At 38.5% G+C, this 14,646-nt stretch overlaps 2 protein-coding genes across 2 annotated transcripts in view; one reads left to right on the forward strand and one right to left on the reverse strand.

The window, feature by feature from the left end:
- LOC140922777 (dihydroxy-acid dehydratase-like) overlaps positions 1-5,993 on the forward strand; it is a 21,435-nt gene extending 15,442 nt beyond the window's left edge. Inside the window, exons 18-23 of the mRNA XM_073372798.1 lie at positions 209-271; positions 1,160-1,231; positions 2,896-2,949; positions 3,341-3,390; positions 4,155-4,371; positions 5,022-5,993. Of these exons, the coding sequence (XP_073228899.1) occupies positions 209-271; positions 1,160-1,231; positions 2,896-2,949; positions 3,341-3,390; positions 4,155-4,371; positions 5,022-5,150 (585 nt within the window). The 3' untranslated portion in view covers positions 5,151-5,993. The remainder of the gene's footprint in view (positions 1-208; positions 272-1,159; positions 1,232-2,895; positions 2,950-3,340; positions 3,391-4,154; positions 4,372-5,021) is intronic.
- Positions 5,994-6,724: 731 nt separating this feature from the next.
- Positions 6,725-7,826, reverse strand: LOC140922301 (substance-K receptor-like). Its single transcript, XM_073372299.1, has one exon. The coding sequence runs from the start codon at positions 7,694-7,696 to the stop codon at positions 6,725-6,727; it is 972 nt and encodes a 323-aa protein (XP_073228400.1). The 5' UTR covers positions 7,697-7,826.
- Positions 7,827-14,646: the final 6,820 nt, after the last annotated feature.

A 14,646-nucleotide genomic window follows, 5' to 3' on the forward strand; every position in this document is an offset into this window, starting at 1 on the left:
TTCAAACAGAACGAAACAATTCTTAAGATAATGACATCCTATCTGTTAAACTGTAATTAACATAAGACTGGCTAGGCACAGATTTAGTTCGCTCGCTTTTATGGATTAAATGGACATGGCCGTACACTTTTGTCACGGTTGATCATATGTATTGATTACTGTTTCTCACGTGTTATTTAATGTTTTCGATGCTCTGATTATGTCGTAGGATATCGTTTTCCCTGTGTCATCTCCACTGGCCCCTGCTGGCAGACATATCCTGATACTGAAGGTGAATATACATAGAGCGGCCACCCTCTATTCAACTTCCAACTGCCACCGACCCAGGAATAAATCACTGCACCGTAATTTTTAGGGCGTTATTATAACTCCAAAAATGGAGTAAAAATTTTAGGTACAGGATGACCCCTTTTTGGCGGTTACTTTAACTCCGAATTTGGGATCATTTTTACTCCTGAAAAAGAGTTCTTTTTACTCCCAGTCTGGAGTTAAAATAACTCCGAAATGGGGTTATTTCTACTCCTTACATGGGTTGTTTTTACTCTTTTTGGAGTTAATTTAACTCTGAAAGTGGAGTAAAAATTTTAAGTACAGGATAACTCCTTTTTGGGGGTTATTTTAACTCCTCAATATCTAGGGTCACTTTTACTCCGGAAAAAGAGTTCTTTAAATTCCTTTTTGGAGTTTAAGTAACTCACCAAAAAATAACTCCACTGTAAGGAGTTAAATTAGCCCCACTAGAGGAGTTATTATAAGTCCTTGAAAATTACTGTGTGGATAGATGACCTCAAGTAAACGGCCGCTTAAAAGAGTATTAACCGAACATGGTTTGTTAAAGTGGTGAAGCCTTGAAATCGATTAATTCAAGCGTGCTAGGCTCAAAGAAAAATGACTCTAAGAGAAAATGTGAGTAGGGAGAAGAAGGGAGAGTTGCCCACTTGAATTCTCTTATGACACACTTTGCTCGTCTCTTGCGCTTGAGACATAACCCCCATGCTTCATACCATAAGCAACCACAACGTTGACGTTTATTTTAAAAGACCCTGAATATCAGTCCGACACTGGGGATCGGACCCACTCCTGCCCGCTCTGCAGTTAGGTGTTGAGATAAAGTTTATCTTTCCAATCGCGTTTATTTGTTCTTTTTTGTTCCTGAAAGGGAAACTTGGCCCCGGAAAGCGCCGTACTCAAGCTTAGTGGCAAGGATATTGCAGGGCCATTCCGTGGCCCGGTAAGTTAGTGTTGTTGATTCGCTTGTACAGTTCGCTTTTACAGTTCAAGCTTGTAATCCTGTAATACTTTTCATAGCACTCACAAAGGAAGCGCGAAGCTTAAAACTGCGAAATAACTCGTGCTATGACCAGGGTATGCATGTATACTGGTTTCTGTATCCCCTTGGGCAATAATAATTAACACTTCCTCTCCGCTCAGTCTCTGATCAGCGGCAAGGATGAAGGTAGAACGGCCCACCCTCCTTCCCCTCTTCGCTGAAAAGTCGCGTTGATGCAAAGGTGCGGTCAACATCTTTAAAGTGGTTACGTCACGCTATTTACTATATATTTAAAAAAAGCTTAAATGTGTCTTTGCATCAAATAATGGTCCAGTTTTGTTATTCAAGACTATACTTAGGCGTTGAAATTGTTTCCTGTCGCCTGTTTCTACGGATGGTAAGGATGGACATGGATTGAAACTTGAAAAAGTTGGGCCAACTTTTTCAAGTTTTGAAGCCATGGCAGCAAAAATCACTAGAAACGTATTCTCGTTAGTGCTCTCTGATTTCTATTTTCTTCTTAACTCTACGGGGGCATTTTGTGTATGGGTAAAAGCACTAATAAAGTAATGACTTCAGCACAGAATTGACCTCAAACAGCAATATCCCCGTGACGTAGCCCCATTAACGCGCTTGATCAATTTTCCTTTATCTTAATAAAAATGAGCACTAGGGGTGAGTGTTGTGAAATAGAATACTTTATAGTCTGAGTGAGATTTGCAAGGCAATGAAACCAGACGTAGTTAATCGATAAGCCGATAATCGATATCAGTCGATAGTAATCGATGATTAACATCGATTTCCGATATCAATCGATCGAAATCGATAAAGAAAAAAAGTTGTGACTTAGATTAATACCGATTATTTTCCGATAGAAATCGGTAATGATTTTTTATCTATTACTATCGATTGTTATCGATTCTGTTAATCAATAATGATCGATAAATTATTTTTTCTGTGACTTCGATTTCTATCGATTCCCAATGTCAATCGATATTAATCGGCGGATAAAATCGATTAATATCGATTGATTTCTTATATTAATAGATTTTTACCAATTAACTATGTCTGGGATGAAAGGAGTTCAAAATCATTGCAATATATATCCCACAGGTTACCGTGTTGTCTGACTAAAATGGTACCATGGTAATATCGGACATATGTCTTTCCTTAAGAAAAAAGAAAGGCCTTATCAATTGGAAGGCCTTTACATAGGTTCAGGTCAGCTGGTTTGTTTTCCTTTTGAACACCATAGGCGGACCATCCGAACTGTTCGAGGCATTTTTGATGTCGCGCGCGACACTGAGTGATCTCATACATTTACTGTATTCATCTCGTAACGCCCGCTCTCGGTGTGATTCAAGTGATCGGGAGAAATGCTTCATAAAACACAGTGGTTTGCACCTTTTGATCCCAAATGCTAATGTAAGGTGAGAAATCTAGATGAATAAAGATAATTTAGCGTATGTTTTTAGTTTCGCCTTCCTCGTTTTGGTGGCGTTTTGAGTCGCTTGAAACTGAGTGTCAGTCTCGCGGGTGACACAAAAAACGTTTCGAACAGTTCGGATGGTCCTCCTGTGTGAACACACTGGTGACTACGCCCTTATATTTGCAATGCTTTGCAGGCAGCAGTGTTTGATGGAGAGGAGAAAGCTTTCCAGGCTATTATGAATAGAAAGGCAAGTTAGTTTTGTCCATCCCTATTTACATTATCCTAAACCAAAACCTTGTTTCAAAAGGTATGTTTTAATGCTTGGGTTTTCTGTATTTTCAGTAGTTGTTGTTGTTGTTGTGGTTTTTGTTGAAATTTGACTCGTTAGCCATCTTGTGAGATAGCTAACGAGCTTTAGCTTTTGACGTACTGTAAGAGCTGCGCGCACGAAAACATAGTAAGACAAATATACTCACGCGCTTTCAATGGTTTGAAGGTTTACATTGTTTCATACGGACATTTCTCTTATATACTCCATAAAATCACCAGCGCACCGAGGGTGGTTTTAAGCCAGAGCTGGGAATTGGACTTGTGTTCTATTGAATAACTCATTTAGTATGATATTAATTTATCATCAGATAAAAGCTGGAGATGTTCTCGTCATTCGATATGAAGGACCAAAGGGGAGGTCAGTACTCGCTTTTGTAATCATTATAATCATTACTTTGTTAATATTTATTTCCTAAATTCAATTACACAGATCATCAAAATAAAATTGTAGACTAAACGGTGATATCTGGTTAATGTGTCAGTTTATACAAAAATTCGAGATTCCTTGTTGAAAGCGAACTGCCTGGAATGAAATATAAATAATTCATAATACTATAAATCGAAAAGTGTCAATATCATTCTGATTATGAGGTACATATATTCACATCAAGTCAACTCTAAATGATCAGAAACCTTTGAAAAATCTCTCCCTATTTATCTTAACTTATTCAAATATGAGACTCATTCACTTTCTTGTTTTTTAGTTGTCCTGTGATGGCTACAAGCAGTGCACGATGCGATTAAAAGACGACAATTTAAAATTACCAGTTCTAAAACGATCCTAAGCAAACATGTTATCTGTATTTTTCATGTCATACGTGTAATTACACGATTTAAAGCTGTCATACACTTAAAAACGTCAATGTGCGCTGTAAGGCATTTAAAAAAGAAACATAAATCCAAAAAGGGGCTTTCTTAACTCGAGAGGATAAGTTAGATCCAACTTCAAGGTAAATTTGGTTGCACGCCTTGGAGCACGTTTGAGGGCTATTATTTCTTTTCTTTTGTACTGAGGAGACCAAACTTGACCAACGTACTAGTTGTCTTTGAATTGTTTTCTATGTGCTTCTTCGCAGCAACTTAACCGCGTCTTTTCTCTTCTTTCTTGTTTTTTGTCTTTAGCCCGGGCATGCCTGAGATGCTTTCACCCGGCGGAGCTCTAGTAGGCGCAGGACTGGGAAAGAAAGTGGCTTTAGTTACTGATGGACGGTTCAGCGGAGCCAGCCATGGCATTATGATTGGTCACGTGTCACCTGAAGCCCAAGTGGGCGGTCCAATAGCGCTTATACAGAATGGAGATATAATTGTCATTGATCCGCAAAGTGCAACCCTTGAGGTGGTACGTCAAAATGATTCTTAAAAAGTGAAGCTGTTACATGTATGTCTATTATTACCATAACATACCTGCAGAGCCTTCTAAGACGCACAGCAAGGTTGCGAGTGCGCTAACATGTACTGTCTTGTCATGTCATGTTATGCCATGTCTTTCATGTGAAATTATGTCTTGTCAAGTCATGTAATGTTGTGTCATGTCATGAGATGTCATGGTATGTGGCTTATGAAAGGACAACAGTTCGTGTCTTCTTAATGCATTACAATGCATGTACAATTTACATTATATGACACACGTTGCTATCAGGGTCATTAAAAAAACACATGGTATGTCTAGCCTCCTCAATCGGTTGGAAAAACTTTTATGATTTACGATTATCATTTAAACATTAGAAAAATTTACTTTTGGTATGAAATTGAGACAGCAAACATGTGATTATTTTTTTCCTTTCTCCACACTTGTGACATGTGAAATGGCTTTGTTTCGTAATTCCGATCGTATTCGTAATACAGTTGTAGCTCATTTTACCAAAAAAAAGCCAGCCTCTTTACGCAGCCTATTTATATATTTAATTAATTAATTTATTTATTTATCCATATTGTCATAAAACGTGTTCCGTTAAAACTAAAATTAAAAATTAAAATTTTGCTCTTTAGGAACTCTCTGATGAAGTGTTGAGTGAGCGAAAGAAACAATGGCAGCCATCTCCACGGAAACTCGTAGGATTACTTCATAAGTATACAAAAGTAGTTTCCAGTGCTCACGAAGGAGCGGTTACCCACTAATCAAACTAAAAGACAGCCCTAGCGTCTTGTTCTTTGCCCTTCCCGAAGACCCAGTATTATAGCGGACGTCCGCTCATTCATAGTAGCTTCAACGATAAATACGGAATGAAATTAATGCAATGACAACCATGGCAGTCGCTGTTGATTGCTTCATCGTATTATCGTTCAAAATTGCACCATATCAATGATGTCTTAAGGTAGGTTTATTAAGATAAAAAGAAAAAGAAGAAGAAAAGAAAGAATTATATTTTTATCATAGTTTACAAATACATTTATATATAGGGTATTAACTGTTTGCTAGTCTCAGTATGTTACTTGCTATTCTCTGATTTGAATCCCTCTGCACAAGATTAACTACGCTACGGTTACCTACAGTATAGGGAGTGTGCTTTTACAATTATGTACTACATAAGAATCAGTTATGTACTACATAAGAATCAATCTTTACTACATAAGAATCAATTATATACTACATAAGAATAAATTATGTACTTCATAAGAATCAATTTCAATTATCTAAGAACAGCGCCTGACACCTGTTCCTCGATAAGACAGGTCTTTGTTAAGTCGCGTCTTGATGTGCCGTGTATACGGGATAGTTTGCGTCTTATCTAGGACGCATCTAATGAAAGACGCGTCTTATTTTTCCTCGTATAAATGGCCCTAATCAATCTATACTACATCAGAGTCAGTTATGTACTACATAAGAATCAATTATGTACTGCATAAGGATCTACTATGTACTACAGAAGGATCAATTATGTACTACATGAGAATCAATTATGTACCACACAAGAATCAATTATGTACTACATAAGAGTCAATTATGCAGCACATAAGAATCAATCTGTACTACTTAAGAAATGAGTAATGACTGTTCATTCACGACCCAACTGTCCCAAAAAATGGTCACTTATTAAACAAATATTTCCTCCTCTTTGTATCTGGGAATATTTTGCCAACTTAAACGGTGCTTTACGCTTAGTAAGCCGTGAAGGGATTGCTTTATTGCTATAACACTCCCAAGCTTTTGTGTTATCTCCCAGTAAACGCAAGCGAGTTTATTTACTGGCGTCAAAAAGTATTATTTTTTCAAAAAACGAAACTGGTGATGGCTGAAAGACCACAATGACCTAACCTCTAAGGAAAGCTTGATACAGTCAAACTCCGCTTTACGGACACCTGCCTAACACGGACAGTTTGCTTTGTCCCTGGGGAAAGAAAGCCCTTACATTTCTTTAAATTTAACCCGCTTTATACGGAAACCCCGTGAATACGGACACTTTCTATGCCCCCATTAACGTCCGTATTAACCGGTTTTGACTGTACTCGGGCTATGTTTCCCGGAGAGAGAGAGATAGATAGAGTAACTTTCAGTTGTCTGACACATTTCTTGTTGCCGGTGACAGTTTCCACGCTTTGCGGTTTCCGAGATGGAAATGAAAATTTATCAAATTTCCCTTTCTCTCCCCACCCCTCGCTCCCGTGTCTCCTCTCGCGTGCTGCTCACGCGTGCATTCTCGCGATTTCCCTGCATGGAGGCCAATGCTTGATGGTTCTTGGTAGCAATTACGTTACGTTAACTGCGTTACAACAGTACTTTGGTTTCCAACCCTGTCTTTGGATTCTTTGGACTTCTGTGATCGACGAAAGCGACTCCTTGCGAAGGTCATCATATTTCCTCGGGCAAGAAGAACTGCTACAGCAACTTGGTTTCCCTGACATCGCAATAGTGAAATCAATGCTCGTTTGAACTCTGGCATTCGAATCGCGTACAAAATGGGACTTACAAGAGAGTTTGCGTGGTACAGTACAATTAATGAAAAATTAAGACGAAAGAGTAATTGATCAGGCAGGGAGCGAAAGTTGTCAGAAGTGATCAAAAGAAAAGAGCATATAATATACGGTAGCCACATCAATAAAGATACCAGTGTCACAATGACCAATGTCACGGTCAGTTTTCTATCCCTGATTGATGCACCATGGTGTTGAATGTTCCTTCCACGATAAAGTTTCAAAGCCGTCATAGTGTAAGAGACGCAAATAGTGAAGAGGCAAATGGAAGTGAAAGAGATCCAAAGAGTCAGATAATTAATTTTGAGATGTTGCAATGTCGATATCAGTGCCGCTGCAATCCACACAATCGCAATTGCTACACGGTATACCCATTTCTTGATCACGCGATGTTGAAACGGACGGAATATGGCGTGCAGCTGTTGTAAAGAAATCGCAACTATGGCTGTGACAGAAGAAACGGGAAATAACAGTTCCATAGCCACTGATAGTTTTCTCCAGTTCCCAGTCAGGTTGTACTTCCAGAAGTCACACCGTCCTCCAAGGTAGACAAAAAGCATACACTCAGAAAATCCCCCCGACATTGCGTCTGCAACGGCTAAGTTTATCACCAAGTACATACCACGTGTGCGTAGACTGCGGTTTCTCCTAAAGATGATTATAGTGACGACATTGAAAGTTACTATAGTGATGCTTTCTGTTATCAGTAGACTAAGCCAGGCGATGCACTCGGGTCTGGATGGAGAAAACATTCTGAAATATGATAGAAACGTTTGACTGAATAAAAGTCGTTTTAACCCTGAAATATGTATCTTTTGATATTCTTCTGCTGCAAATTTTTAATCAACTTTCGCGCCGTGATTGTTCCGGAACTATGCCATATGCTGTTACAATGCTTTCACGGGAGGTGATTGTAGCAATAACTGAACAAGTTTTTTTGAGATTTGTCAAGACGCTTCATGAAAAAGAAATAAGCACAATAAAAAAAAAATGTCACTTACTTGAATAATTTGAAAGGTAAGGTAGAATGTGGACTTTTACAAAAGATAAACTGTTTTAATTTTGGTTCAATTGACGGTCAGAAAAATAAAGGTGCTCAGTTTATGCTAATAATTTACGCCCTTATTTGCCAAGTGAAAGCAAACTGTCGTCGACTGAGGGGAATTCAAAGCAATATTTTTACAAGTAATCGAATGGCATCAAAGCCTAATTTTCTATACTTGTTTATACTACGCTGAGAAAGCTCAACTTGTGATATAATTCACGGTAAATAGACACCAGTTATTTAAAGGTCAACTTCTAGGATTTTTAACGAACGCGTATAATAGCTTAATATCTTGATTTTGAGTTCCGCTCCGCCTTGAATTAAGACAGGTCCTTAAGACTATTTATGCAGGAAAAAAAACACCTGGCTCGGAAGCTAATAGCCAGCAGACTACTATGTCGCTCCTGTGAGGAAATTAAAACTACTCCCGAGCGAATAATCTAGTTTTTTATGTCCTCCAAATCTGATCATAGCCTTATCATCTTATCATATAGGGCGAAAGAAGAGTAAATTATGAAACGTTTCTGCTCCATGCCACCATTTGGTGCTCAAAATATGGACACGAATATTAACTTTTTGTCATTTCGACGTCTTTTCCTTTTGCAATGCTGTCTTATCTTACTGTTATTAAAAAAAAAACAATGTAGAAGTTAAGCAATGACAGCAAATGCGGTTCTTGAATGTGTAATTCTTGTGTAACCTTAACCTCTTCTGAGTTTTAAGCCATGTTGCATGGGAATTACATATTACTTTCTTTCCCGCAGTCAACACTGCGAAGCAAAGAAAAATCTTCTTTCTCTTGAACATTAAGGTAACAAGTTAATTCTTTTAAGCTGGCATCTAAGGGGAAACTTACCTTCTGGGATGCGATATTTTTTATTGAATTTAGGACAGGAAGCAAGAGTGACGATCTGGGTTATCTGTTTCGCTGGTAGAGTTAAATTTCCAAACTGTGAATATCTCTAGCTGCTAGAAGAGGTTTGGCTTTTGAAACCCAGTTGAAGAACTTTGTCAACGACAGGCGATGTTTCCATGGCAAAAACAAAGGTATATTTGACAAGCATGTCAATTCAAAATTAAGTCTTCTGTTTAATCCAGCGTTTGATTGATTTCATTGCCCTTAAAGTATGCTTTGGCGTGGGCAGACCACATAATGTGCTCAGAGGGAATGATAGCGAATAGTAACCAATTTGCAGAGAACAGATATTACGAAGAGCGTATATTTTTCTTGTTACTTTTTTCTTCTTTTTTTTTTTCTCTTCTGCACCTCTATACTGTACTGCTTGAACAAAATTCTTATCATTAGTAAAGACTATTCTTTTAAATGGGCTGTGTCACGGCAGTCCAGTTCATTATGTTTAATTTGCCAATTACTCGCCCTCAATCGCTATGGAACTTAAAGTAAGCAAAGAAATTACATGTAAATGACAAAATCAGAGCTCCAAGACAAACAAATATATGCCTCCTGAGCATTATTTTTGAAGTTGCAAGCAGCAGGGATCAACTTTGAAAAACTGTTAGGCTGAACAGTTTTCAAAAACCCTAATTTCAATCCGTTTCAATCTTCTTCAGTTTTGCCCATCCGTGGCATCTGTTGTTTTTGTTATGTTATTTTAACCGTCCTTTAAAGTTTGAAGCGGTTATTTTTATGTTTCTCTTAATTTAACAGACATTTTGTAATTTCCTAATTTGGCTGAATTTCGTGACACAGCTCTTTTAAATGTGAACATTCTATTCCCATGCTATTTTATTCTGTGGGGGCAATACCTGACCGCATCATAATGTCATACCTTTACGTGGTAGGGAATGATAGCGAACAATAACCAATTTGCAGAAAACAAGTATTTCGAGGGAAAGGAGACCAACGTTTTTCTTAGCATCCAATTATACTACTTGTTTTGGTGACACATATTAATTTTGAGAATCTACTAACAGCTAAAAACATAAATTTAAACAAGATTACATTCGAAATTTTCATTGGCAGCATGTCAGTGTGGGCAAACATTGACTCAATATAGGGAAAAATTGACTTAATAATTGTAATAATCAATCAATAATAAAAAAATAAATAATCAATTATGTCATCCTCTCTTGATCATGTACATATGAGAATCAATTATGTACTACATAAGAATCAATTATGCACTACATAAGAATCAATCTGTACTTCATGAGAATGGTCAAGAGTCAAATATGTACTACATAAGAAATGAATAATTACTGTTCATTCAGGACTCAACTGTCCAAGAAAAGAACACTCGTTACACATTTTTTTCCTCCTCTCTGTGTTTGAAAACACTTTGTCAACTTACCCAGGGTTTTAGCGTAACTAAGTCGTAAAGGGGTTGCTTTATTGCTAACACACTCCCAAGCTCTTGTGGTATCTCCCGGTAAACGCAAGCGAGTTTATTTACTGGCGTCTAAAAGTATTGTTTTTCAAAGAGCGAAACTGGTGATGACTGAAAGACCACAATGACCAGAAAAGAAAAAGGCCGTCAATTTCCACCTCAAGATCCCCTCTACCGTAACCTCTAAGGAGAGCTTGATACAGTCAAACTCCGCTTTACGGACACCTGCTTAACACGGACAGTTTGCTTTGTCCCTGGGGAAAGAAAGCCCCTACATTTGTTTAAATTCAACCCGCTTTATACGGACACCCCGTTAATACGGACACTTTTTAAGGCCTAATTAGCACCTCTCTTTGAATTCTTTTCCCGCCCCTCGCTCCCGTGTCTTCCCTCGCGTGCTGCTCACGCGTTCCTTCTCGCGACTTCCCTGCATGGAGGCCAATGCTTGATGGTTCTTGGTAGCAATTACATTAATTACGTTGCAACGGTACTTTGGTTTCCAACGGTGACTTTTGATTCTTTGCACTTCTGCGATCGTCGAGAGCGACTCCTTGCGAAGGTCATGTTATCCTCTCGGGCAGACTGAACTGCTACAGCCACTTGGTTTCCCTGACATCGCAATAGTGAAATCAATGCTCGTTTGAACTGTGGCATTCGAATCGCGTACAAAATGGGATTTACAAGAGAGTTTGCGTAGTACAGTACAATTAATGAAAAATTAAGATGAAAGAGTAATTGATCAGGCAGGGAACGAAAGTTGGCAGAAGTGATCAAAAGAAAAGAGCATATAGTATACGGTAGCCACATCAGCAAAGATACCAGTGTCACAATGACCAATGTCACGGTCAGTTTTTTTTCCCTGATAGATGAACCATGGTGTTGAATGTTCCTTCCACGAACAAATTTCAAAGCCGTCAGAGTGTAAGAGACGCAAATAGTGAAGAGGCAAATGGAAGTGAAAGAGATCCAGAGGGTCAGATAATTCATTTTGAGATGTTGCAATGTCGATATCAATGCCGCTACAATCCACACAATCGCAATTGCTACACCGTATACCCATTTCTTGATCACGCGATGTTGAAACGGACGAAATATGGCGTGCAGCTGGTTTAAAGAAATCGCAACTATGCTTGCGATGGGTGAAACGGGAAATAACAGTTCCATAGCCACTGATAGTTTTCTCCAGTCCCCAGTCAGGTTGTACTTCCAGAAGTCACACCGTCCTCCAAGGTAGACAAAAAGCATGCACTCAGAAAAACCCCCCGACATTGCATCTGCAACGGCTAAGTTTATCACCAAGTACATACCACGTGTGCGTAGACTGCGGTTTCTCGTAAAAATGATTATAGTGACGACATTGAAAGTTACTATAATGATGCTTTCTGTTATCAGTAGACTAAGCCAGGTGAAGCACTCGGGTCTGGATGGAGAAACCATTCTGAAATATGATAGAAATGCTTGACTGAATAAAAGTCTTTTTAATCCTTAAATATGTATCTTTTGATATTCTTCTGTTGCAAATTTTTAATCAACTTTCGCGCCGTGATTGTTCCGGAACTATGCCATATGCTGTTATAATGCTTTCACGGGAGGTGATTGTAGCAATAACTGAACAAGTTTTTCTGAGATTTGTCAAGACGCTTCATGAAAAAGAAATAAGCACGATAAAAGAGGAATGTCACTTACTTGAATAATTCCAAAGGTAAGGTGGAATGTGGACTATTAGAGATCTTTCACATAACTCCAACTAGAGCCACTATAGTGCAAAAGTCCACTAAATATGCAAAACTAACGCGGGTGTTTTCCCATGGGTAGCTTTTCCTTTATTTACCGTAGGCACGAATAGAACCATCTAATAAAAGACGAATTGTGTGACAAAAAGCATTTTATCCTCAGCGCTTTCGCTTACAGATACTATCAACTTAAAAAAAATGAACTAAAGGAAATTGGCAGTTCAATATTTCGCATGTTTAGTCCTTGTCGCTATTCACCTACGATGCCGTTCTATTTTACTCACCATTTTCACAGCCTTGCCACCGATCTCCGTGTGGGCCATGTGCGCCTCTCCCGACGTCCGCTGTCGTTTCCTGGAGCACTTTTCTTAGGTTTGTCCTGTTTTGGCTCAGGCGCTGCGGGGTTGGCTCCACCTGGTAGATCAGCATTGGCATCGGTGCCTGAACTACATGTATCTTCGTTCAGACATGCTACCTGGCTCAATTTCGCGGAGTTTTGTTCTTCTGGTGACTTCTTTGCGTATTGCATCCTGTTATCCACAATAGTCTGTGTCATCGCCGTCTTGCTTGTACTTGTCGTGACAGTCAGCTGTTTAGAGGTTTTGGGAAACAGTTCGTGTAATCCTTTTTATCAATGATTTTCTTGGGGTAGAACGATAGTACACCCTGATGCTTTCGTTCCTCATAGTAAAATTTACAGCCGGTCAGTGTTTGATGATGTATGATGACCGATATTTATTTATGGAAACACAAGTCAGTTGTTTGTCTCTGTAACAAGTAACTGTTGCAGATAAAGCAAAATAAAAATCTTTCCAAAAATTGAATTCTTTCGATCCTTCAGTCTGAAAAATAACATCTTAAAGCGTTTTCACAGAAGTGCATTTTCCGTCTGTATCCTTTGAAACCCCGCCCAGGTTCTATTTTAACTTCTTCTACGATCTTTGACTCGCTGGCTGCACTCCCCCAGAATGCCGCGAGGCCGCTAGGGATTACCAGACAAAGAAAACAAAAAGCTTGCCTGTACGTAGAAAAGATCATTAACATATTTTGTGGAACTTTCTACGATTGTCACACATTAGCATATGGTGTTGGGGTTATGTGAAAGATCTCTATTACAAAAGATAAACTGTTTTAATTTTGGTTCAATTAACGCTCACAAAAATAAAGATCGCTCAGTTTATGCTAATAATTTATGCCCTTATTTGCCAAGTGAAAGCAAACTGTCGTCGACTAACGGGAATTCAAATTAATAATTTTACAAGTAATCGAATGGCATGAAAGCCTAACTTTCTATTCTCGGTTTTCACATGACGTCACCAAAATTCACACTGAGAAGCTATTGCTTCTTATGAGTTTCTACTTTCATGTGAAATTAATGCAGCTTAAAACCTTTAAACAAACAAATTTTCGGTTAAAAGGGTTTTTTGCTTTGCCATACAGGACGCTTCAATTTCCAGGCTTTTGCGTGACGCGTCATTTAGCTGGCGGCCGGGAAAGCTCTTATGTGGGTTAAAAACATTACGGATTTTTGGCAGATTTTGCTATCTAAACCTTCCCTGACTTAGAATAAATATTACTTTAATCTTTATGAGTTTCTCAAGCGAAGAATTCCCGCATAAGTAGGAAAACTAAAAAACAGATGTTTCTGTTGGTTTCCGGCTGACATATTTGTACCCCTGAAAGGGACACAAACATGGCGTCTCCATACAAAGCTTTATAAATTCGGGTATAACGTTTTTCCGAATATCTCGCGTATGAACTACTGACGGCATAGACCTGATTCTCGGCAAGGCTTTTTGTATATTTATCTTCTTTCATTTCCCAGATTCTAGACTTTCTGTATTAAAAGGTTTCCGTTTTTATTTCTGCTTCCTCACGTGAGTGAAAACCGAGAAATTTCTATACTTGCTTATACTACGCTGAGAAAGCACAACTTGTGATAGAATTCACGGTAAATAGACACCAGTTATTTAAAGGTCAACTTCTAGGATTTTTAACGAACGCGTAGAATAGCTTACTTGGTTAATTTTGAGTTCCGCTCGACATTCAATTAAGACAGGTCTTTAAGACTATTTATGCAGGAATAAAAACACCTGGCTCGGAAGCTAATAGCCAGCAGACTACTATGTCGCTCCTGTGAGGAAATGAAAACTACTACCGACGTTTAATATCCTCAAAATCCGATCATAGAATTATCATATAGGGCGAAAGAAGAGTACGCTTCAGCTCCATGCCACTATTTGGTGCCTAAAATATGGAAACAAATATTCACTTCATTTTTGTCGATTCAACGTCTTTTCCTTTTCCTGAAATGTTTTCTTATTTTGCAGTCATTAATTTAAAATAATCCAGAAGTTTAGCAAAGACAGCAATTTAGTTCTTGTGTTAGGTCCTGTAACCTACCGATGAAATGAGGAGTCTTCCCAGTGCCTTCAGTTGTAAGCTACGTTGGACATGAATAACGGATTCCTTACGTACTTAATTACACTGCGCGAAGCGAAGACAAATCTTTTGACCTAAACATTAACCAAAAGATAACAAAAGGATTATTTTAAGCTGGTATCTAATAGGAAACG

This window comes from Porites lutea, chromosome 13 (genome assembly GCF_958299795.1).
Source record: "Porites lutea chromosome 13, jaPorLute2.1, whole genome shotgun sequence".
Classification (NCBI taxonomy): Eukaryota; Metazoa; Cnidaria; class Anthozoa; order Scleractinia; family Poritidae; genus Porites; species Porites lutea.